The following is a 27,425-nucleotide window of genomic DNA, read 5'->3' as shown; positions in this document are numbered from 1 at the left end:
TCCTTACAAACATTGTGTAAAACAACAAAAAATGCGATTAAAAAGAGTGGCGGAGAGTTTATTTTGTCAGTTCTTCTCGTCCGTTCTACGCCCTTGATTTGAGAACTCGCAGCAAATGTAATGTAATGTGTGATTTTGAAAATATAAAGAAGTATTTATCAGAAGTTCTGAAGTAATGAACTCTACTTAGTGTTGATATAATCATAGTTAATAAGCGCCCACAGAGCAGGGTTTTTATGTTATTGGTCGGGCAATACATGCGTAAGATACTCACCCATGCCTTTAGGCGTGATGCCACTCTTTGTGCGTGGGTTGACCACCCAATAATAGTACTTAAGTGTGTGCACAGTCTGCAGAACTGTGCTGACACGTCGAACACTGCCATATATGTGGGCATCAGCCAGGAAATCCGTCGCTAAGTAGCAGTAAAGACGGGCTTGGACTGCGGCTGGTGTGTGGATCCATAGGGCCGGATTGAAGAGTATGTGGTCCAGCAGCTGCCATGTCAGGAACGATTGGCAAAAAGACTGAATTAGCATAGTTTTACACTGTTCCATGGTTGTTAGCGCACGCCCTCTTGCTTGTAAATGAAAATTGTACATTACTTGTTCGCTTCTACTGTCCTGGTACTTTTTAATTGTTCTCCTATGAGCTATGTTTTAATATATTTTGTTTTTTAATTAATACATTTATATAGTTAATTAATGCAATTAAAAATCACCCCCTCCTATTTTTACATCCATAGAAATATATTACAAAATTAACTAAATCAATATAATCCCTTATATCAAAAATGTGCCACAAGTATCAAATAGTGCATTTAAGAGAAAAATATGTTCATTGGAATTATCTTGTGTACTTGTGTGTATTATAATACAAAGCTGTGTAATGGGTATGACTGCGTCGCATCGAAGGGGTAAAGCAAGAGGTTCATGCACTTACAACCATGTCATTGAAAAAAGCACATTTTAAGGCGATTTATCTAATGAAGCGTAGTCTAAACATAAATGTATGTATGTTGCAGCCAATAAGCTTAATTAGCTGTTTAATCAACAGCCTAACGTCTTTAAACAGCGCTGTTTAACAAACGGCCTCAATGATTTCCAGCTGTAGAATTTGTTACATTTAATAAACTGGCTAATGCTTAGGCCATTCGTACGACCATGTGAAGGTAATTCTTTTTTAATATATTTAAAATGTTTTATATTTAGTGTTCTAACACTAACTAGTGTCACTTAACTTTGGAAAAGATCATCCATTATATTTGTTTTACCGACGCTATATTGATAGCTTGGTAAGTGGTAGAAAGTGGAACTAAATTGAAATTAATAGGCTAGGCAAGTAATGAAGCGTCACCGAACCAAGTTATTTCATATTTGTCTAATCGTATCAAATTACTGAATATAATTCAGGCCGCTTGTTAAATAGCGCTGTTTAGTAAAGCGGCTAGGCTATTATTTAAATGGCTGATTCAGCTAGTTAACTGCGACATATACTTCGATACTCCCATAAGCGCCCAGCCCTTATTTTCTTCCAGAAAATGCTAAATAATCAGTAGACGTTAAAGTTATCTTGACATTCATTACTCCCTAGTAGTCTTGCACTTCGCAAGGATATTATTATTAAACAAAACACAAGACAAACAAAAAATGGTGTCAGAATTTATACAGACAAGTTAGTTATAATTTAATTCTAATGAAATTGAACTCATGACCAGGTAACTTTAACCACTAAGCTATGGATTTTCTAGAATAAGATTTCTATTATATAGGTGGCAAACGGGCAGCAGGCTCATCTGATGTTAAGTGATACCGCCGCCCATGGATACATTGCCATAAGGCTCGCAAGTGCGTTGCCGGCCTTTTAAGAAACGTTCTTTTCTTGATCGTCGATATACATACATACTTTTAAAAATGATTCGATAAATCGCCTTTAATTTAAAAAGAAAAACTTAATTCATAACTTACCTCAAATAATTGCAAAATAGATTAAAATGTCAAATATTATAGAACATTATAGCCATAAAATAAAAAAAAATCCTTAAAATTGACAATTGACAACATTTCAGCTTCAAATTCAAGTTATTTTTGTTGTATAATAAAATACTGTTACCTCTCACGAGATCCCATAATTGTCTTATATAGCTAGTAATTAAATAATATTAAAGTAAAATATGCAAATAGACTATTTCTTTACAAAAAAAGGGTGCATGTACGCGCGTAAAAAGTTATACTTCTCTGGCATTATTAAAAATAGTTTTTGATTGCATGCAAACAATTAATTACAATTAAATAATCAAAGACTGGAAAAGAAGTCATTATAGTCAATAAAGTTCAGTTTACATTTGAAAAATTAAATAAATAATTATTTATTATTATTATCTTACATTAAGTGTAACATAAATTCTATTATTATTCGAATGTTGTTTTTAAATTATGTCCAATGCCGTAGCATCTTCCGTGGGCAACTTCATTCTGTTAATTTTGTGTCACGGTGCGCGCGCATCGTAAAATTTCACTCTCATCAATTTTTCATAACGCGCCTAAAGAAGTATAACTTCAAAAACATTTGCACTCTGAAATGTTGTCAATTAAGCATCAAAAGCAGTGCGAATGAAAAAAGAGTATTTCTTGCGTGTTTCTTTTCAGAACCATAAAGCGTTTTGACATTTAAATGTTGATTGGCTGTTCATCTATTCAGATCCAGTAACTGTTTGCTAGACTTCCTCTGCTTCTAGCCGTGGTGTTTTTTTTTTAATGGCTCTGGCACGATTTGTGCATTAACCAGCGTCAAGTATAGGATTTTTTATAATTCGTGCTTGCCTTTAGAAATTCGACAGTGCCCTCCATGTACGGTTTAAGCACTCGCTCGGTACCGCACAACCCTCCCAAAGGCCGAGAACAAATTTAAATTAAATTAAAACTTGCCCTCGAACCGGGAATCGAACCCGGTACCCCTCACCTAGCTGCCACTTAATAAGACCGCTAGGCTATGAGGCCCCTAGCCGTGGTGTTAATGGCATTCTTAATTTGAATTTGTGTGAACAGTAAATTTGACAGATGTCATACAAATTTTGACAGTTGTTTTCAATCTAATTAACAATTATTTATCACTAGGAATGAAGATAAAATAATTGTTTTTAATTTACGCCAGTTTAATAAACCTTTTTTAACAAGTACAAATACGAATTTATTACATTAATAGCTATCTTGGCAACGTTGTTTTAGCGTTATGATGTCTATTGAATTGATATTTTTAATTAAAAAAGTGCCAACATTAGGGGTGGGCCATTTAAGAGCACATATAGTGCTCTTAAATGGCCATAATGGTAATTAATATATCTACACCAAAAATATTAAAATCGGTCAAGCCGTTTCAGAGGAGATAAACACTATATTTTACTATATACTTTATCTTTCAAGACTTCTTTACTTACACTGTTAATTTTTACGAATATTTTTTTCTACTATTATTGTTATTACGTTATTTTTCTTTTTTGCTTCTTAGGCGCAAACTAACTGTTGTGGTCTCTGGCAGAATGACCAGCGCTGTGGAACAGGCTGCTCCTCAGCATAATGCTGAGCCAGGGCCAATTACAACCACAACACACACACATTACACACTTAAAATATACATGATTCCTTAATAAAATTGTTTGTTATTTTTCTTTTTTGATTATTATTATTTTGTGTGTTTCGTTAGTAATAAATGTAATATTTACGTGTAGAAATTGTATTATTTTTAGTCTGTATTGAAGTTGACAGACATAACAGATACATGAAAATGTGTTAAATACTTAATAAGGCAATTTTTTATTAATCAATAATTAAATTTAAATAATTTAATTGTTTTATAATTAATAATTAAAATAATACTCGCGTAATTTACTTTAATTTTAAGTACCTGTTTAAGCAGCAGATCCGAGTTTGGCGAGCAGCAAGTGACAAGATGTTTGGTGAGATGAAGGAAAGACGCCAGCGTGTCCGGCGTGAGATGGTCCCGGCCGCAGCGTTGCAGCATATGCGATATTACCAGGAACCCACGACATTGCAGCATATGCTGTTGTACCGTACTGCAGGACTCTACCAACGAGCACACGAATCCAAGAAGTTTGGAGCTGGAATACGAGAATGAAACTGTTATTTGTGTCATCTAGAATTTTTACACGCTTTATATTAGCTTCACCTGTATGTATGTAACCGACTCCTTCGGACTCGATTTTGACCCACTTTTAACGGACAGATTTAATTCAAACTTTGCGCACCTGTCAAAGATCGATGACAATGCAATAATCCGAAAAAAAAAAAAAAAAAAATGTTTTACTAAAAAATTAATAATAGTTTAAAAAAACTAGAACTCACGCTTTTAAAGCGTGCTTTCTAAGGGCGCTCTGTGCCCTTATCGAGCAACCCACGCTTTTTTACAATAATACCAGTATTTTTTGTTCATTACCATTTTCAGCCCGAATTAGGAATTATTTTTCACTTTTTAGTTTGATGTGCTTTAAAAGCGTGTGTTCTAGTTTTTTTAAACTATTATTTATTTTGAAGTTATACTTCTTTTGGCGAGGGAATAATGATGAGAGTAAATTTTTACGCTGCGCACACCGTCACAAAAAACCGACACCCTGAAGTTAGCTATAGTCAACATTTTTGATTTGTCTATTGTAAATGTCGTTTTTTCAACGAACGTAGAATAAAATTTTTGAAAAGATTTTTATCTTATTACGCGTAAGAACACACACGTTTTTAATTGGACATTTTTTTTGTTTAGTTATTTTATAATTAATTGTATAATTGACATTATAATATTTAATATATATTTTTAATATTTTTTAAAGACAATTCACACCAATTGACCGAGTCCCATGCTAAGCTGGTGAAGCTTGTGTTATGGGTACTAGGCAACGGATACACATACATATTATAGATAGATAGACATATAAATACATATTTAAACACCCAAGACCTAAGCACAACACCAAATGCTCATAACATCGATGTTCATCTCAGCCGGGGATCGAACCCGGGACCCATGGATTCGCAGTCAGGGGTACTAACCACTAGACCAATGAGTCGTCAGTCGTCGTTTTATAAGAGCGTTCTGAACGTCAAAAATGAAATACCTGTTTTGGCATGACCGCGTAACCAAACAACTTTATACATACATACAAATGTAGATTATGTTAATCCAGTGTCGTTAACACTGAACTAACTTGAAACGAGCCGTTTAAATGACAACCAACAGAGAGGACGAACAGTAATTATATTTTAAGTATGAAAGATAATGTTAACTTCGAATGGCGTACAATTAATTTAAATACGTCCCATATTCAGTGAAGTAAGAATCTTAACTCTGAGTGTACTTAGGGATTTATTTCTTTGTCAAAGAAAACGTCGCAAAAAAGCGTTCCGACTCCAGACCTCGCTCTGACCTATTTTACGAAGATAGGTTGGACTAAAAGTCTAAAGAATATTTTAAAATATACATCAATAAAAAAGTGCGTGCGTACAAAGTACTCATGTCAGAAGTGAAACTTCTTTGGCAAAATAATTTTTAACTCTTGTTCATTTTTTTTTCTAAAACTTTAGATTTTCGAGACTTAGAGGATGGAAAAAGGAAGATATGTTAGGAATTTAATGAATTTAATTGTCATTTAAATATTAAAAGTCTCGATAATGAATACAAATTATAAATTTAATTTTATAAATTTATTTCTTCGAAAATAAAAACACAAATTTACTCCCATCATTTTTTCCTAACGTGTCAAAAGTATAACTTAAAAAAAATTAAATTAAAGGCCAGAAGTGCAAAAATAAACGATACAAAACTAAAATAGAAGCCAAAAAACTAAGCTAAAAAGGACACATGAAAAAAAAAACACTATTTCGCCAGAATAAGTTTGAAAACTGCTCAATTGGAGAAAATATTTAATCTCAAAAAATAACCTGTTAAATCGGAACTGAACTCACCGTTATAACCTTTAACCACTAAATTAAGGTTCAAGTTCAATTCAAATATTATGCAAAACTTAAACGGCTGTCAGCATAATAAGTGTTTAGTTAAACAAGCCGTCAAAACGGAGTACCCGAGGAACAGGCAATTAGAAGTTGGTAGGAGTTACTTATAAGCCGGCAGACTCGATATGCCGCGCTAACTCCTGTGATTAGTGATCGACATCGAAAGTGCATTTCGCCGGGCAACTTTGGAGCTACTTAGAATATTAATGAATGGACCAAGCGCTCATATCTTCAAAGTTTGTGCATAAATTATGCTAGAGAGCACACATGTTCAACCCGTCACACGATAGTTGGAATTTATTCAATGTTAATAAATATTAGTAATGCATTTAAGTGATAGAATAGCTCTTTTGCAAAAAAAAAGGGAGAGAGCGATTGAAACCGATTAAGAAAGAGTGATAAGGGTGAATTACCTCATAGAAATTCTATTTCTAAAATTAAAATTTCGTAAAGAGAATTTATGAAATATTAGTATTTTATGCAAAATAATTATTATTATCTCACATGACGAATTGTAAATTAAAAGTCCACGTGTTTTTATTATCAAAGAAATAAATTAATTATTTGTATTAATTTTTGACACTTAATATTTTAATGACAATTAACTTCATTAAATTCCTAACATGTCTTCCTTTTTCCCTCCCTCTATCTAGTCTCGGAAATCTAAAGTTTTAGATTTGTTAAATCAAGAGTTAAAAATTAGTTTGCCAAAGAAGTTTCACTTCTGACGTGTACTTTGTACGCACGTACTTTTTTCGATATGAAATTTAGACACTTACAAACACTAATTAATAATAAAGCGTAGGTCACCCTAATTTAATGGATAAGGGACCAAAAAAGATAGATCTTATTTCTCTCTCTCAAAATAAAAAAAAAGGGTGCGTGTACTTATGTAGGCGCGTAAGAAGTTATACTTCTTTGGCATTATTAAAAATAGTTTTTGATTGCATGCAAATAATTTATTACAATTAAATAATCAAAGACTGGAAAAGGAATCATTATAGTCAATAAAGTTCAGTTTACATTTAAAAATTCAATAAATAAATATTTATTATTATTCTCTTACATTAAGTGTAAGATAAATTCTATTATTATTCGAATGTTGTTTTTAAATTATGTCCAATGCCGTAGTATCTTCCGTGGGCAACTTCATTCTGTTAATTTTGTGTAACGGTGCGCGCGCATCGTTAAATTTCACTTTCATCAATTTTTCATAACGCGCCTAAACTTCAAAAAATAAGGGTAATCCGAGTTATGGGACCCTTTTAACCCTTACATATTAATTTTAAAGTACCAGGACAACATACCACAACATGGGGTCTCTTTTAGGATCATTTGCGGGCGCGTCGTGAGGCAGGTCCAATTGAGCGAACAATGGAAATAGAACTTGAACGCCTCCTATGGAGTTGAGGGCGCTGTGTATAGAATGTGTCACTATGGCTTTTACTTCCTGAAATAAATAATGTCAATTTAGTCATAAAATTATTCTTAGTATTGTCTTTGATTGACATAACTTTTACACATTTAAATAAAAAACTTTTTTGACCGGATTGAAGTTATGTATTATTATAAATTTACAACTATTTAACATAATTTTGCCATGAATATTATTGCAACTTGCAACTTTCTCTACAGCTGTGATACTTTTTGACATCCAACACCTTTTGTCTTCAGTCACCGTGACCACGCACGCTGTAAAGCACGCGAAACGTCGGATAAATTTAAAATTATGTTAAATAGTTGTAAATTTATAATAATACATAACTTCAATCCGGTCAAAAATGTTTTTTATTTAAAAAAATATTCTTTCTATACATCTAATATATAAAATTCTCGTGTCGCGGTGTTTGTAGTTAAACTCCTCCGAAACGGCTTGACCGATTCTCATGAAATTTGTGCGTATTGGGTATGTCTGAGAATCGGACAACATCTATTTTTCATCCCCCTAAATATTCAGGGTAGTCCATCCCTAAATTATTATTTTTTAATTTTAAGATATTTTTTTAAGATACAAACAACATTAAAAAATACATACAACCCTTAATTTTCAACCCTCTACGATAAACCCCTATTTTTTATTATAAATGATATACATGACAAAACGACGTTTGCCGGATCAGCTATATTTTATACATATATTTTACACATCGTTTTTTGTAAAATACACCCGGTATCATTAGCACAATATGTACCAGGGTAACATGACAACACAAGAGTCTGCATACCTGTAACATTAGGGCGTGCGGTGTATGCACAAAGTACGAGACATTCCCTTTGGGCGCCGACTGTAGGCACAGCTGTCCATCAGTAGCCACCGGGTTGTACATAAAAACTATGGCCGATGACAATTTGCCGTCGTATAGTACCTGAATATATAATCAAAATTATTAATAGAATCATGTATTAGGAATTTTGCCCTATATTTTAAATCTCCTAGTTAGCTCTTAGTCCCTAGTACATTTTTTTTAATACTAGGCATATCTTGACTTGTTATCATCAGCGCCGGTACTCTGTAACTTCTAATAAGTAAGCTAAAGCGATTCCGGTCCCGAATTTAATAGAACCGCGAGATTCCAAGTTTTGATCAGCGCTAGTTAGAAGTTCCAGAGTACGGCCGCAGGTCCAATTAATAAGAATTAGTATCTATCTAGAGACACTATAATATAATTAACAATCAATTAACTATTAATTAAACATTCTAATAGATATAATATAATTAAAATAACTAGCTATATTACATAGAAATGACCATTTGTTAAACAAATCACAATTATTACGTTCTGTCACGTTTACTTCGACGGGAAAGAAGGGGACAGAACATAATTTAGTAAGCAAGGAAGTATTCCAAAAAATAGCTATCACCAATTACCAAGCATTAGTATACATAATAGGCATTAATAAAAATACAAATATGACTTAAACACAAATAAATCACAGATTCAATTTACCATCACCACACAGAAGACGAGGAAAGCAATGAAAACATTCATAATAAAAGCCTTAAATCAACCTCTTAACTTAAAAAGGTTACTGTTAATTGTGAACGAATTAAAACTCATGTGTGTACGTACACGCGTTAGAAGTTATTTGGCGTAACAAGATAAAAATCTTTGTAAAAAAAACGACACTAACAATAGAAAAAAAAACTAAAATGTTGACCATAGCTAACTTCTGGGTGTCGGTTTTTCGTGACGGTGTGCGCGCGCATCGTAATAAATTACTATCATTATTCCCTAACGCGCCAAAAGATGTATAACTTCAAAACATTTAAAGGTCAAACACACGGCGGTCACGTGACTTTAAAATCTCGTTCTGAAGAGCTGTAATTTGTAACGACTTATCATACCGGTATCAATGAGTGAATGTGCCACATTTCATGGAGCAAAATTAAAGGCAGGTGCGGATCCGACCTGAAGGGGGATCGTTGATCAGTCTTACCACTGGTCGGCCCCAAGACCTGGGGTCTGGCTAACGTTGAGCAGTATAAAAAATATAAATAATTATAATATTATTATTAATAATTATATTTGCGTGCTTACAAAGTACACATGTCAGAAGTGAAACTTTTTTGGCAAACTAACTTAATAGTCTTGTTCATACAAATCTAAAACTATAGATTTCCGAGACTTAGAGGGAGGGTAAAAGGAAGATATGTTAGGAATTTAATTGTCATTAAAATATTAAGTGTCGAAAATTAATAGAAATTTTAAATTTATTTCTTCGATAATAAAAACACGTGGCATTTTAATTTACAACTCATCATTTGAGATTTCAATAAATTATTTTGCATAAAATACAAAATACTAATATTTCATAAATTCTCTTTACGAAACTTTAATTTTAAAAATAGAATTTCTATAAGGTAATGCACACTTCTCACTCCCTCTTAATCGCTCTCTCCCTTTTCTACGACAAAAACGCTGCACATCTTCGTGACGTTTTTTGAAAAAATTACCTTTTTTTTTTAATTTTTGCCTACTAGCTACTACAGAAGACATATTGGCGTTAGTGTTAACTTAATTTCCGCGACTTGTGTCATAAAAATAAACTGTCAACGTAATTTGTAGGTACGCAGGTGCGCTGTATTTCTTTCGGTAAAAAAGTTACAAAAATGTTTAAAGTGCAAAGTTTCCTAATAAGTTCGTCGGAAAACCGAAAAAATCGGGTTTATTAAATGCGCCATTATTCATAAAAATAAATCAGAAAAAGATTCAGTTTTATTTTATGACATTATGAGTCTTTTGGACTTGAAATGAAAAAAAAACAAATAGTCTTTATCTAAATGAAGCTATAAGTTACCTTAAGATTTTATGAATATGGAAAAAAATAAGTACTTTCATATAATTTTTCTGAACAAAACTATATGTAATACATGTATTTTTGCACTTCTTGCCTACCTTATGTAATTGAATACTATTTTTTTCTTTTCTCACAGTGGTTGCCTGGAAGAGATCGCTCGAAAGCGATAAGGCCGCCAGTTGCTCTCCCTTTAATTTAATTATGTCAATTGTACGAAATGCAACGAAGTGTTAATAATAAATAAATAAATAATCTGTCAAAGAAATGGACAATAACGAAGGATCCAGGGACTAGGATCGCAGAAGTGTGAGCTGATATCCGTAACTGTCGTAATTAATTTTAAAAATTCAATCAGGGAAGTTTAATGACATCCACCGGAAGTCGGCGTAGACGAATAGCGAATTTAATATTTAATGAATAAATTATACGGTGCTGCGTAAATCATGAGGTATAATTGGAAAATGCTAATGTATTTTATAGTATCGTATTTGTTTAGTTTGAGCAATGGCCTAGTGGCTTCAGCGTGCGACTCTCATACCTGATGTCTAGGTTCGATCCCCGGCTGTGCACTAATCTATGTGCGCATTTAACATTCGCTCGAACGGTGAAGGAAAACATCGTGAGGAAACCGACATGTCTTAGACCCAAAAAGTCGACGGCGTGTGTCAGGCGCTGTACCACATTCTTGCAAATACATTATTATTAGGTATTAATATTATTAATAGTGTCTCAATCAGGTTCGTCATTTGGAGAACTTAAGCCCAACTTGTCAGAATTATTCGTATGTATCCCGTGGAATAGTTGAACATCATTTTATGGTCAAAAAATATTCTAATAATTGGTGCAGGTTTATTTTTTTGACCCAATAATCGCCGTATATACTTAAACTGGCTGTAATAAATTTAAATAAGTGTATTCAACGCTCAATTGGGCCTAAAGCGTTTTTAAACGTTATTTTCCTTTCATTTATTATGTTTATCTTATCATCTCAATTGTATTACGCTGTGTTGACTCGGGTCTTACAAATTAAATATAAACTGAGAAATACAAGAAATTTAATGTAACCATTGCCAAGCGCAGTTTAATCCTTAATTTAAAAGAAGGAAAAGATGATTATACTGTTACATCTAGAATTACAAATATATATAAATATTTTTTGGAACGAAATTCCTTATCGCGCGTTGTGAAGGGGGCTAGACGGAAAAAATTCTTACGAAAAGTTGTCACGACACTATTTTGCTATTTGCTATTGTAATACACCGGTTCTCGTCCGATCACCGAAGTTAAGCAACGTCGGGCGTGGTCAGTACTTGGATGGGTGACCGCCTGGGAACACCTCGTGATGTTGGCTTTTTTTTTTCGTCGTAAGATTGGTGTCGAGAAAATCTATCATACTGTTATGATACCAAGTAACATATAAATTAATCGAAAGGAATTTCGTTCCATCCGGGTGTCCCTTGACACCTCTAAAGTTTTTTTATAAATGTCGAGGTTATGTGCTCCCAAAACCGTAGTCAAAATCAGTCTCTGTACTAGGGGTTCAGCACTGAAATGGATATTAGAAGATCAGTCAGAAAGATGTCCCGAAGTATCATGCGTAAGTATTGTACCAGGATCCCATAATATTATCAGAGTTATAAACGTTCCCTTACTATAAACACAATCGGCTTACATCATGAATGTTCTGCGTTGGATCGTGTACGAGCTCACCAAAGCGATCAACGCGGACCTCAGAGGAAGGAAGCGCTTCCGGATTTTCCGCGTCGAATCGGAACTGACCCTGTCACACGCTACTCGTAAAAAATCTCATACATGTGTTAACAAACAATGCTGTGAATAAAGCCTGAACGCCCGAACCCAATAACCTATCTCAATCCATAATCCACCATCTGAGTAATCTTAATCCAAATGTTGTAAAAAGTGTGCCAATAACCAATCGACTGATTGTTATAGCCATCTGTCGATACAAGCTATCCATGAGAGGTCGTATCGGTGTCTGTGGATAGACCTTTGTATGAAAAATGACAGTTGACGAAAGCTCGATTTCAACAGTTAATTATTTTAACAGATTTTAACTTTCACCAGTTTTTTTAATAATTAAAAAAACTGTTATGTTTTAAACATACACATGTATATTTTAATGTTATTTGTACGGTTTTATTTACTTTATTTGGTTTACATTAATTATCAAATATGATGAAAACTCGGTAAAATGGAACGACAAAGAGCATTTTATCCGTCGTCAAAAATGGATTGTCTCCGTAGGGTTTGGTTATTGGGATGCATATAGGAGATCGATCAAATGTCACGGTCTGTTTGTTACATCTGAGATTGTGGATTGATTATTGGGTTCGGGCGTTAGATTACAATATAAGTATCGAGCTTTGTAGTGCTCTGTTCTAATTGCACTTGCAATCTAAAGCAAGCAAAGCAAGCCACGAAAACACAAAATAAAACGCGCGGCATGCTTACACGCTTGCATGCTTCAATATCTACGAGCAATGAAGCATGCGTCGCTGCGACATCTCGCGCTTCGTCGGCGATTCGACGCCCGCGCGGCGTCGCGTCCTCCTTAACAACTACGCAAGCTTCTGCGCTCCTGGTATCTTCAGGGGTAGGAGATACGGGTTCTATAGGATCTGGGGTTTCCGGGATTGCAGCAAGCGTTGGAGCGGCATCGCTCACCCGTTTATGGTTCTCCGGTAAACTGATGTTGCATTCGTTGTCGAATCGAAATTGACTCTATCCATGTTAGACAGGAAACAAAGATTTTGATTGCTATATTAATAAAAAATCTCCAACGATAAATTAAATATAAGGTTTTCTAAGTGTTACCATTCGTAAATTTCATTATTGGGACCGTTCAAGTATTACGTAGTCTGGCTAATGAAGATAACGAAAAAGCGCGGCAAATTCAAATTTTTTTAGTATGGTATCCCTAAAAGTTTGATATATTTTGTGGATTAAACTTACTTGATACTTGATTTTATTTTATTATTTTTTACATAGATAGTAACTGTATTTCTATGAAAATAAATACTATACGTATTTAGTCTTTCACTATTGATAGTTATAATGACTAGCATTGCATGGAAAACTAAAACTATATTTATTATAAAACACAACTTTATTCAAAAATCAATATGCATAGATTCATCCGAGTCACTGTCTATCAAATAAAACAAAGTTTAGGCTATTATACCAGTTAACTATTCGGAAAAAATAGAAATAAAAATGAGTAATTGCATGAAGTATCAAGACAACAAATCATACTAACCTATGACATTCTGTGTTGTCATCCGAAAGTTTTCAAATAATTCAATTATCTTCTTTCATTAGCCAGACTCTAAGCAGATTTACTGCAATTTATAAGACAAAGACCCCCCCCCTATGGTGCTTACGTAATACTTGACCCCCATTTTACTAAAACATCGACTATATTGACACAAATTCTATTGTATCCATTTAAAACGAAAAAATAAATGATCGGAAAAACAGACAAAAAATATCTACGAGATATTTAATACACCTTCAAAATTATGAGGTCCTGGTATCGGATCTAAAAGTATACCTTATATCCGGGGCCTAAACGGTGCATGGCACAAATCTGGTGAGTAGTCAATGCCTCCCCAAATAGATAGATAGCCGCCATCTGACCGCAGAAGACGCGTTCTTCATCCAGTTCAGCCGTCGCGCCGATGTAGCATTTGTCGAATGGCTATAAAAGAATTTATCATAAAAAGATTTAGTTCCATTATGGAGTGGAACTAGCATGAGTATGGATGGACTCATGCTTATTATGCGCGCACGTGTTTCTAATACCATTCCAGACTAGAATTTCATATTTGCCCCACCTTGTACTAAAAGTGTCTATGAATATTCATTTTCGTTTTAGACAAACTTGTGCTGTACATTCGCTAAAATATGTTCACGTCTCTAAGTTTTGCATTTCAGCGCTGACAATATTAATTTTAATGAAATAATACTTTAAGATTCTGCGAAAATACTTGGAACACTATTGCATAATTCAGAAAACAATTTGATATATATTTAATACTAGTAGACTCGGCCAAGCGTTGCTGTGGCTAAGATTTTTGTTATATTACATAGTAGTAAACTATTCAAGAGAAACGGCAGGAGAACTCCAATCCACCATGCTTTTTTGGTGGTTATGCCATTAAATTGTAGCTTATGTGAAACGTTGGTATTTATTTTGATAAGGATCAATACCTAGGTACGAATAAAGAGCCTTTTCTAGCGGTGGTATTTTAATAAAAAAATAATAATAAAAGGACGCGTATTGTGACGTAACTATAAAAGATATAGTCATATTTTTAATTAGACGAAGCCAACTGACAGTAGCTAATGTCACTTTGTAAAATAATGTTGCCATATTTAAAGTAATAGTGATGTGTTCAGTTCTTGTTCAATCAGATGAATGAACAATAAGTGTGAATAGTCAATCATTTCAAACAATAAAAGAACATTATTTCTATTTCAAAATTGTATAAATGTGCTCTGATATAAGTTAGGTACTAGTACTATGTAACTACAATCAGTTTTTTGACGTCTTATTACAAAGCGCGGCGCGGTGACTAGTGCCATCACCGATAATTAATTCAGGGGTTTTTACTTTGTCACAAGACTATTTTTATTTCATTAAAAACTGACAACACCGTAAACGTCAGTTGACTTCGTTTAATTAAAAATTCGACTATAGAGACATGCTGTCGAGACATTTTTTATAGATAGTGCTGTGTCCTGAAAAATTGTAATACATCATTTTGTTCTGTCATTAATAGTTTTCGCAGCGCACACGATTGAAGGAAGTTTTTTGTTTATTTTTTTATACCTTGGGTTAGATTATTCAAGTTTTAGTAAGCATCCCTAATTTTTTTTAAAATGAAACATAGCCTATGTCGGGAATAGTGTAGCTTGCCAACGGTGAAAGAATTTTTGAAATCGGTCCAGTAGTTTCGGAGCTTATTCATTTCAAACAAACAAAACATCAACCCTTTCCTCTTTATAATATTAGTAAAGACAAGGAGTATGTATATTTTGAATTGTTTCTATTTGAGTTCTATTTTTGAATTGTACTGGTACACACAAACTAAGGAAAATGTGAGTTGACAGTTGTTCCCTTTGTTTAGTTTGGGACTTCATCCAAAGTTGAAATTATATATTCAAGCAAATAATATAATAATTTGCATGAAATTAGAGTAATAAATTGTTCGTAACGACGCAAGGCGAGTACGTGACGATTCGAATGGGGTGCACGCCGCAAGATAACTAAATATATTAGGAAAACTTTCTTGCGACTTATGTGCGCCTGGTACTTGAGCAGAAATTCAGGAATAAGAAAAGTTATTTAAGACAAACGAGTTTCAAATTTCTTTTATGCACTGACTCTCTCTCTCTCTCTTCGTCACATTTCTGTGTTTACTTGAATCTGCATTATCAGGGAGAGCCGAGTGGTTAAGCGCGAGATTCCTTATTCCATCATCTATCCACAACCGTTATCTAAGGCAGTTTTTGCTGTGCATCACCGTGGAACTAATTCGACTTAGGGTCCTTTTAGATGAGGGCGTGCCAATTACTAAAAGCCGGCCACGCACTCGCGAGCCCTTTGGCATTTGAGTGTCCATGGGCGGTGGTGTCCTGCCTGTTTTCCCCATTCCATAAAAAAATGAGGTCGTACGTTCCAATGGAATTTTCTTTTTTACCTAGGCATACTGAAAAAACTTTTTTGCTTCTGAATGTAATGACGTGCTCCTATTACACCGTGCCTACTGCTGATAGAAGACAAATCTTCGTTTTTTTATTATTAATTAACCATTAAATACTTAACACGTCACGTGGAACATGGTGTAATGGTTGCAGCTCCTTACAAACGTTGTGTAAACCAAAAAACTTTGCGATTAAAAAGAGTGGCGGAGAGTTTATTGCCAATTCTTTTCTATCCTTTGATTTGAGAACTGGCAGTAAATGTAAAATTAGAAGCAAACTTTTAATATGTATTTCTTTATTGACGTTAAGTGTACTTTGAATAAATGATTTTGATTTTTTTTTAATTGCTTTTTTCGAAATTTAATAATCAACTCACATCATTGGTGGAGACGAACCAGGCCATCTCTGTGCTGGATGCTAGCTGCCCATTCACCAAACACTTTATCTCACTCTTCGTCCATCTATTGTAAATATACACTACTGCTATCGCGTACCACCTGCAACAAAAAATTAACGTCATGATCGTAGAACATTTGAAAAAAAATGTGAGCCGTCACGGGACGCCTGGCAGATGTGAAACATCGACATTATTTTGTAAAAGTAATATGCAGAAAAGAACACATTGTGATAGGAACTAAATATGTCATAATGATAAAATAAAATATTACGATTTTTTTTCCAGATAACGATGACTATTTATTGAATAAACATTTATTTTCATTAAATACAAAAATTTAAGAATTTATTTCAAATCGTGACTACTTAATTCGTTTAATCAGTGACTTCGAAATACACACACCGTACACACTACTGCATATAGACTGTATTTATATACCATCATATAGCGTGGTGACGCGTCGCCACGGCATGCGTCGCCACGCCTGAAATCGGTTTAACGTGCGGCTATAGATGTTTCACATCAAAAATCCACTTTTTATCATATTTGGAAAATACATTGACTAAATATTACGGCTTGAAAAAATCCATGTGTTTTAAATTTCAAATTAATCAGTCGGTAAAGTGACGGATTTGATAGGTACGTTCATGAAGCATGTGAATTTTCTAGAAAACTGAGAAATTTAATGTTATTATTTTTATTTTGTTTCAAAACAAACCCTTTTGTTTGCTTGTATGCCAATTTTCATAATAACAGAATATGAATTAAAAAAGTTATGACAAAAACTAACATGATTATATTATTTTGAAATGGCTGCCCTGTAAAGTTTACTATTTGTCAGATCCGTCACTATTCTAAGACCTACAACGCACTAGCGGCTGGCCGCAATGCGGTGTGCCGCTGCGGCAGGCCGCGGTATATACGGTCCGCCGTAGCGGCATGCCGTATTCCGGCTAACCGTCCCTATTGCGGTCCTATTGCGGTCTGCCGCAATCGTCACTCGTCAGTGCTTCTTGAAATATTACAAATTCAAATTTAATGACGTGGAATAAGTGATACATGTATCTTATGTTCCATAATAAACATATTTAATTTTTTTATTTTTTACTCTTTTAAAATAGGTTTACAATATTTTGTTTACATTTGTTAAATAATTGTATGTGACGACGTAGGTAGGACGGCTAACCGCGCCGAGTGCGTGGAGGGGACGCGGCGCGCCGCATCATTCAACCGGTGCGGCTCGCCGCAGCTCCAGATCAACCGGAGCGGTTGACGGTTGACCGCAAGTCAGTGCGTTGTTATCGTGCGGTTTCATATAATAATCGATGTGCGGCCCGCCGCAGCGGCACACCGCATTGCGGCCAGCCGCTAGTGCGTTGTAGGTCTTAGACTATGACGTATTATTATAAGCCAGTTAAGGTGAGACTCTCTCCTGGTTTAGCGAAGAGCAGTACGACGTCATGGGCTGGTCGTATCATACGGTCATGAACCCAGGGTTTGTGACCTTTCAAAGCGTCAACAAGGAAACCCGCTATACAAAATTGTTGGAGGCGGAGGGGTTTAAATCAAATGTAAATAAAACTATATACAATGGTACCTCGACATACGAGTTAAATACATTCCGTAACCAAAGCAACTCAAAGCAATTTTCCCCATTAAAACTTAAATGCCATTAATTAAGCCAAAACACTACATTATCTTCTTCGGACCCATGGTTAGAAAAATAGATGTACATATCTACAAAAAGCAAAACACGTGAACATAAATAAAAAAAGGGTGCGTGTACTACGCGCGTAAGAAGTTATACTTCTTTGGCATTATTAAAAATAGTTTTTGACTGCATACAAATAATTAATTACAATTAAATAATCAAAGACTGGAAAAGGAGTCATTATAGTCAATAAAGTTCAGTTTGCATTTGAAAAATTAAATAAATAAAAATTTATTATTATTCTCTTACATTAAGTGTAACATAAATTCTATTATTATTCGAATGTTGTTTTTAAATTATGTCCAATGCCGTAGCATCTTCCGTGGGCAACTTCATCCTGTTAATTTTGCGTCACGGTGCGCGCGCATCGTAAAATTTCACTCTCATAAATTTTTCATAACGCGCCTAAAGAATAACTTCAAAAATGCTTCAAAAACGAGGGAAACAACGTATATCGAGTTATATTGTATAGTTTCGTTTAACTTCAGTTTATTCACGTACAACGAAAATAATGATGTATTATTTCAAAATAAATTCTAAATTATATAACGTCGAATCATTCACAATTCCAAAAGAATTACAAAGTAACAAAGGGAATTTCTTCCAGTAATTTTCCTCATCTGCACATTGAATTTTTAAAAATAGAAAGTGTCTTTAAGAATTCACAGTGGTTTTTGCATTAGGAATTATTCAAGCAATTGTAAACACCATCTGTTTCTTTTCACTTAGGCGCGTTATGAAAAATTTATGAGAGTGAAATTTTACGATGCGCGCGCACCTGAGACACAAAGTTGTCAGTGTGATTATAGCGTACGCGAGCGAGATGGGAATAAGACAATCTACAAGTAAAAAGAAATAGAATATGCGTGAAGTTAGCAGCTATGCCAAGAATTTTGAATGAACATAATTACATTTTCAGCAAAGGAGTTTCAATTATTTTTTCAAAGAAATTTAGCAATGCTTTTTCACAAAGACCTATTGTTACTTTGTTAAAAGGTTATGAAACATACCTAGTTATTAAATTGATAATATAATAATATTATAAATAATAATTATTATTAATATTAATTAATAATTGAATAATATACTAAATATTAAATATTGTTAAATTATTAACTCTAAATATTTATTATTAACTATTTAATATTTAAAAAAAATAAAGAAAGCCAAAGAAGTATAACTTCTTACACGCGTACTTACATAAGTACACGCAACATTTTTTTTAATGTAAAATATTCGAAGTAGTGCACGCGATTCTCAACCTTCAAAAACACTTCGTTCAGTAAATGTTAAATCGATTTTTCAACGAAAAAAATTCAATTTTAAGGACATATCCCGTCGCTAAACTCCAAAAAAGTAGATTGTTTCTTTGCATTTTTCGGCATCGTTTCTTGAAGGGCAAATGGAAAAAATATATGGTAGAGTTGAGTAGTTTATGTATACATTTTGAAAGATCGATACACGATTTAAATAACTTCGCTCGATAGAAAAAAAATCCAAACATAGCCAATTTTTGACACTTTGAATTCATTTTATGACGAAAATGTTATATAGAACATGATTTTGAAATTTACACGACATATTTTATCGCAAGCCAAGTAATCCATTTCAGAAAAAAAATTGATAAAATTACATTAATTTAATGTTTTACATAACTAATTGTTATTACGGGCCGACGCACCTCAGTGCTCCATCTCTCTACTGCGCCCCGCAGTCCACCACGAGACACTGACACAGCAATTCGTGCTGGGATAGGGCCTTAAGCTTGGGAGTCGCTAAAGATTATCTTTAACTAAAACTCAACCCAAATTTAGCTATAACGTTTGTGAATTCGCAAATAAGTATTTTGTACCTATAATTGAAATGATTATGATTTTATTCAAATTATATATGTCATACTAGCTGATCCGGCAAACGTCGTTTTGCCATGTATAAAATTTATAATAAAAAATATGGGGTTGATCGTAGAGGGGTGAAAATTAGGGGTTGTATGTATTTTTTAATGATTGTCTCATTAAAAAAAAACCTATCTAAAAATTTAAAAAATATAATTTAGATGTGGACTACCCTTAACATTTAGGTGAAAAATAGATGTTGTCCGTTTCTCAGACATACCCAATATGCACACAAAATTTCATGAGAATCGGTCAAGCCGTTTCGGAGGACCACAAACACCGCGACACGAGAATTTTATATATTAGATTAACGTCCCGTATTCATTCCCACGGTCAGCAGAATTTTCCAAATTCCGTCTGCATAAACCAACATAAGAGTTCCAGGTCTCATTTGAATTCTTCGCTATAACAGAATAAACACTACTTAACAAGAGCTTCATATATTCGGTGGGCTGATCAATTAAAAAAAAAGCATTGTTACGTGCTTTTTTGATACCTAATCCACTGTTTTGCTTGTATTTTTGAAGTGAAACTTATTTTAAGAGTAATTTTTTTACGGATGAAACTATATGCAATAATAATAATATTAGCGTCACGAAGACATGCAGCTTTTTTGTCAAAGAAAAGAGAGCGGTTGAGAGAGAGCGAGAAGTCGAAGAAATTCTATTTTTAAAATTAAAAATTCGAAGAGAATTTATGAAATATTAGTATTTTACGTTTTATGCAAAATAATTTACTGAAATCTCAAATTAGGGGGCGTCCATAAATTACGTGAGGTGTTTAAGGAGGGGAGGGGGTCGACTCAAATCTCATTTAATCTTACGTTGGAGAGAGGGGGGGTCTCGGCAAATATTACGCAATTTTTTTTCTGATTGAAAAAAAATGAGGAAAACGGTTGACCCATCGGCCATCTTTGAAACTTCCCGCTAACTACATACCTAAACTAGCTTCAGTAATTTATTTATTTATCAATGCATCAGTTCATTAATTCATTAATTCATTAATCAGTGGCGCTTGAATTGAAGATATTCTTTGATTCACGATCATTATATAGCTTTTGTTTTTTTGACGTGACAACGTCTTATAAATCGATGGAGCCGGCTGCACGCACGAAAAAACATGACTCATGCGGCGTTACCTCGCTCTGAGGCGTTCCATTTAAGGCTTGAAGTGCAAGCGAGAGCGCGAAGCGACAGAGAGGCGCAATCGGACTCCGCGCTCTTCAGCGTTCGACATCTGTCTCTCTCCTACTTGAGTGAGCGATTCGTGACGTTGTCACGTTCAACTATCGTCAGTAAACCGACTTTACAGACAACCAATTTTTTTTTATCGTGGAGAAATGCTATTGAAAAACAAAACACCGCTTACCGTCTTGGTTGGAATTCGTATTTGACGCAATGTTGGAAACCTTTCCCTCGAACCTTCATAGACGTCAGAACAAGACAATTGCCGACAAAGTGTGCAGTGTAGCCCACTCCTTTACTTGTCTTGAAGCTGAAATATAAATGAACGCACAATTTAAAAAAAACAATATTTATAAGAGGGACGTTCAAGTATTACGTAAGCAGATTTACTGCAATTTATCCCCCCCCCCCCCTCTTATCAGCAAAGGTAAGCAAAGCTCTCACAAATAATAATACATAAACGTATTAATTACTGTTGACGTAATCACCAAATAAGAAAATCAAAGAAAGTAATACTAGCGGATCCGACAGACGTTGTCACACACGTCTTACATACAAAAAAATCTAATAATGTAAATTCTCTCGACTCCACTTGAACACACATAAAATTTCATCAAAATCTGTCCAACCGTTTAGAAGTTTGATTACGAATACATGCACAGAAGATTTATATATACCAGCTGTTTATTTGCTGTATAGATATCTAGATATAGACTCAAGCGCGTCAGATTAAGACATAATATAGTTCATCTTTATAGAGTCAAAGTCAAAGTCAAATCATTTATTTCAATTAGATCACCTAAAATAACACTTTTGAACGTCAAATAAAGTATAAAGAAGATTCTAGTTGCCCCTTCCAAAAGGTAGTTTCGTGTGGAGAAGAATGAGCAAGAAACTCCACACTTTTTTAAAATAGGTTTACAATATTTTGTTTACATTAGTTAAATAATTATATGCGAAGACAATGTACTCCTAGAATAAAACTACTATACTAAAAAAGTTAGTATACATGTGCCTCATATCAAATAGTTCTTAAAAAAAATATTTACCAATACAAGTATGGTTTCTCCCGTTCGATATTGACAGAGTTGATAGGATCCAGCCGAAACCACGTTGTAAATGTGAAACCATTTTCGTATGGCCACCGAGCCAGTGGGGGCAGCACTACAGCCTGAAAGAAAATTAAAATGTTGGTTAGTCTTTTATTTAGTATGGGATGCTACTTGTGTGGGCAAGTTACCCCGTCTCAGCTCTCTCGGGCAAGTAAAAACTATATTGTCTCCTCTAACTTTGATTTTGTACCCTTTGGATACAAAATCATTGCTTACTCCTCCGAAACGGCTTGACCGATTATTATCAAATTTTATATACATATACAGTAGGTCTGAGAATCACCTACTATCTATTTTTTAACCCCCTAAGTGATAAGGGGTGTCAACTGTCAACCCCAAAAAAAAAATTTTATCATTTTTTTTTATGGCTCTGGCACGATTTGTGCATTAGCCAGCGTCAAGTATAGGATATTTTATAATTCGTGCTTGTCTTTAGAAATTCGACCGTGTCCTCCATGTACGGTTTAGGCACTCGCCCGGTACCGCACAACCCTTCCAAAGGCCGAGAACAAATTTAAATTAAATTAAAACCTGCCCTCGAACCCGGTACCCCTCACCTAGCTGCCACTTAATAAGACCGCTAGGATATGAGACCCCTAATTTTATCATTTAAAAAAGAAATTTTGTTTTTATTTTTTTATGATACAACATACAAAAATAGATACAACCCCAAATTTTCACCCCTCAACCCTTATTTTTTATTATTGTAGATAGTTATTTTTATTGAACTAAAATAATATTTCCTAGAAATAATATATGTACAAGGCAAAACAAATGTTTGCCGGGTCAGCTAGTATTAGTATAATATAAACTGAAAATACAAAACATACTAGAGGAGAAAGAATTTCAAACTTACAATGTTATGAATCAGAACATGTTCTTGTTTGATTTAACCGTTCATGTTCAGGCTAAATGTATTTGGGATCTTAAGAAGAATCTCTGGAAAGGGGGAATGTATGTAGATTTTATTGATACGAAACATCGATAGAGTTCGTGTAAGGAATTGTTTAGACTTACGTAAACCGTGTAAATGATATGTAAAGTCTTCGAACATTTAAATGTATTTTTTCAGTCAATTTACATAAAAACAAAAGATTTAAGTTGGTAGTACCCATGAACCCAGCGCTGGTGCTTTCCTCGCTCGCAATTTTTGAGCGTTTAAAAAGAGCTTGAATATCTAATATATAAAATTCTCGCGTCCGCGGTGTTTGTAGTTAAACTCCTCCGGAACGGCTTGACCGATTCTCATGAAATTTTGTGTGCATATTGGGTATGTCTGAGAATCGGACAACATTTATTTTTCATCCCCCTAAATGTTAAGGGTAGTCAACCCCTAATATATTTTTCAATTTTTTAGATAAATTTTTATTGTTTTATTTTTTTATGATACAGCATGAAAAAATACATACAACCCCTAATTTTCACCCCTCTACGATAAACCCCTATTTTTTATTATAAAGGATATATACGTACATGGCAAAACGACGTTTGCCGGATCAGCTAGTATTTTATATTTAACAAAGAGGCATTGATGTATGAACCAAAAAGCTACCAAAACCCGCATCGTACTTTTTCTATTTCGGTACATTAAGTATAAAAAGCTGGTTTCAATATTACGTATACGTATAGTATTACGTAAGCAGATTAACTGCGATTTATCCCCCCCCCCCTTCCTTTTGTCAGCAAAAGTTAGCAAAGCTCTCAAAAATAATAACATAAACGTATTAATTTTTTGTAGGAATCCTCGAAAATGCATTTCGTTTCCAAGCATAGACAATGTGTGGGTAATATGTGTAAAAAATAAATAAATACTATTGACGTAATCACCAAATAAGAAAATCAAAGACACCCCCCCCCCCCCCTCCCCTATAATGGTTACGTAAAATCGTCACAAAGAGTGAAATTATATTTTGAATATTCAAGCGTTAGTTAAATTAAAATTTAACTACGTTAAAGAAAAAACTTTTTAACCGGATTAAAGTTATGCATTATTATAAATTTACAATTATACATAATTTTAAATTTATCCGACGTTTCGCGTGCTTCACAGCGTGCGCGGTCACGGTGACTGAAGACAAAAGGTGTTGGATGTCAAAAAGTATCACAGCTGTAGAGAAAGTTGCATTATCTGTATTTATTTCCCCGGAGTTGGTATCGACTAAAAGATGGAGGGTTTTGACAAAAATGGCTCACGGTGTCCTCTATTTTAACTACGTTAGTTAGAACTTTGTCACTGAAAAATAAATAAAAAGTCACACAAGCGTGTACCAGGAACAAATAGATATTTAGGAGTTGTAAGTTTCACTTTGTAGTTTCGAGCGCATTGTACAAGCTCCAAGCTGTAGCTTAGTTTTACACAATTGTTGACCGGACACGGACAAAGCGATGTAATTAACGTTTAGAATATGTTTGTTATACCCGGAACACAGTTAAAAACATCTCCATTTCATTCGTGAAAAATGCGAATAATTAAACCCTCGTAGGGTGTCAATTAAAAAGGGAGTATAAAATTATTAAGCGTTCATTAAGCGTACGCTATTATATTATGATATTCATTTAAATGAAATAATGGAAATAGGCCATAGATTTCTCTGTTTGATTATGAATGCTAAGGATAATGTGCCTAACATACGCCTTCAGTTTATGTTTACCTAGTAGTTTTTTTACAATGCTTTATGTTTTGAGAATAGATGATAGAAGAGATGAGAGATAATTTTTGTATCTAGCCCTCAGAAAAAGAATCCATTGGTGGAAAGATGGCATGCAAGAAGGGTGGCGATGGCGTTGCAGGCCTTTTAAATCTTTACGGTCGTGTCTTGAAGGTCCCTCAGTCCAATTGCTACCAACTTTGGTCAAAGTCAAATCTTTTAATTAGACCACCTAAAATGGCACTTTTGAACGTCAAATAAAATATAAAGATTCTAGTTGCCCCTTCCAAAAGGTAGTTTCGAAGAAAAATGAAGTAAAAGAAAAAGGTAGTTTGGAGAAGAATGGGCAAGAAACTCCACTTTCGGTTTTCCGGAATGAAACCTTTCAGGTTTTTCTGTGAATTTTTATCTATATAAACCTCAGACAGAGTTCATTCAAGTCATATGATTTAATTAACAAATAAAAAATAGTGGTTGATCGTAGAGAGGTAAAAATTAAGGGTTGTAAGGTTTTTGTATTTCAATATCATAAAAAAATAAAAATTTAGGGGTGGACCACCCTTAACATTAAGGGGTTCGAAAGATAGATGTAGCCGATTCACAGACTTACGGAATATGTCGAGTCGGAATCGGTCGGGCCGTTTCGGAAGAGTATGGGAACGAACAATGAGAAATGTGAAATGAGAATGTTATATATTAGAAGAAACTATAATAATATAATCTAATTCCAACGATATATCTAAACCTGATAACCTCCTTTGTTAACTGGGATATTAAAAAATGTAAATCCCCAAATGTTGATCAACCATTATTCCGAGATCAAACAATATTCATTAAATATTTTGACGCGGAAATATTCGAAACACTTCCGCGCCGTTGGATTTACTCGATTTCAAATGATTTGAACATCAAAAGGTCCATATGTAATTACATTTTTATTTACATTTGAAATTATGATATTAATTTTATCGATAATACAATTTTTTAAGCTTTAAACGAAAACATGGATCATAGTTAAGCTGGTGTTCATGACTGTGCGTACTTGCCAGCCAGTGGGTTGTGGAATGTATGTAAATTTATATGTTAAGTCAGAAGTATCTGTATCTGTATATGTAGTGTATGTGTATCTGCACTAGATAACTAAATATATATGACAGTGAGATGTAACAACCTAACAACCTTACGGATCCCTATAGTACGGGAGGTAGCAACGTTTTCGAGAAAGAATTTCAGGTCAGCTGATTTTGTGATATGTCTTCCTTCTTGCACTTCCGGTTAGAGTCTGGGCAATCTGGCTGGCGGTAGTGGTTGCGTTCATTAGTGCGCATCCTATCTGTCCAGGTAAAAATCCTGGATTTTAAAAGCATTTTAAGAAGCGTAATTTTTAATTTTTCGTTTTTAAATACGTCTACCTGACATACTTTTTTTATTGCCAGACATTTTTCCCATTGTTAACTATGTGCCAGACGCGATTTTAAGTTTTTTTTTTTATAAAAATTTCAAAGCATTTTAGAATGTCTGTAATTTTAATATTATGTTATTTAAATATAATAAAAACTGAAAATGAATTTGCCAGACATTAATTCGATTGTTAAGTCTTAAATCGCGTCTGGCACATAGTTAGCAACGTGAAAAATGTCTGGCAATAAAAAAAGTATGTCAGGTAGACGTATTTAAAAAGGAAAAATCAAAAATTACGCTTCTTAAAATGCAATGCTTCATCATACTGCAAAACTTTATCATTTTAATTCAAGACTTAACAACCGAATTAATGTCTGGCAAATTCATTTTCAGTTTTCCTTATATTTAAATAACATAATATTAAAATTACAGACATTCTAAAATGCTTTGAAATTTTTATAAAAATAAAACTTAAAATCGCGTCTGGCACATAGTTAGCAACGTGAAAAATGTCTGGCAATAAAAAAAGTATGTCAGGTAGACGTATTTAAAAAGGAAAAATCAAAAATTACGCTTCTTAAAATGCAATGCTTCATCATACTGCAAAACTTTATCATTTTAATTCAAGACTTAACAACCGAATTAATGTCTGGCAAATTCATTTTCAGTTTTCCTTATATTTAAATAACATAATATTAAAATTACAGACATTCTAAAATGCTTTGAAATTTTCATAAAAATAAAACTTAAAATCGCGTCTGGCACATAGTTAGCAACGTGAAAAATGTCTGGCAATAATAAAAGTATGTCAGGTAGACGTATTTAAAAAGGAAAAATCAAAAATTACGCTTCTTAAAATGCAATGCTTCATCATACTGCAAAACTTTATCATTTTAATTCAAGACTTAACAACCGAATTAATGTCTGGCAAATTCATTTTCAGTTTTCCTTATATTTAAATAACATAATATTAAAATTACAGACATTCTAAAATGCTTTGAAATTTTCATAAAAATAAAACTTAAAATCGC

At 33.9% G+C, this 27,425-nt stretch overlaps 1 protein-coding gene across 5 annotated transcripts in view; it reads right to left on the bottom strand.

Moving 5' to 3' along the window:
• Positions 1–27,425, bottom strand: part of LOC125061672 (neurobeachin) — a 538,892-nt gene that overhangs the window by 243,542 nt on the left and 267,925 nt on the right. For 2 of the 5 annotated variants that reach the window (XM_047667198.1, XM_047667201.1), the window contains exons 6-15: positions 22,283–22,404; positions 21,418–21,543; positions 16,423–16,543; positions 13,891–14,037; positions 12,792–13,061; positions 11,992–12,099; positions 8,246–8,386; positions 7,328–7,470; positions 3,904–4,117; positions 275–527 (exon numbers count right to left, since the gene is read on the bottom strand). In XM_047667198.1, coding sequence (XP_047523154.1) covers positions 275–527; positions 3,904–4,117; positions 7,328–7,470; positions 8,246–8,386; positions 11,992–12,099; positions 12,792–13,061; positions 13,891–14,037; positions 16,423–16,543; positions 21,418–21,543; positions 22,283–22,404 — 1,645 coding nt within the window. The remainder of the gene's footprint in view (positions 1–274; positions 528–3,903; positions 4,118–7,327; positions 7,471–8,245; positions 8,387–11,991; positions 12,100–12,791; positions 13,062–13,890; positions 14,038–16,422; positions 16,544–21,417; positions 21,544–22,282; positions 22,405–27,425) is intronic. The other 3 variants (XM_047667202.1, XM_047667199.1, XM_047667200.1) reach the window with 3 other exon arrangements.

The sequence above is a fragment of the Pieris napi genome, chromosome 24 (assembly GCF_905475465.1).
Source record: "Pieris napi chromosome 24, ilPieNapi1.2, whole genome shotgun sequence".
NCBI lineage: Eukaryota > Metazoa > Arthropoda > Insecta > Lepidoptera > Pieridae > Pieris > Pieris napi.
The sequence above is the reverse complement of the archived record's forward strand: the minus strand, read 5'-3'. Positions and strand labels throughout refer to the sequence as shown.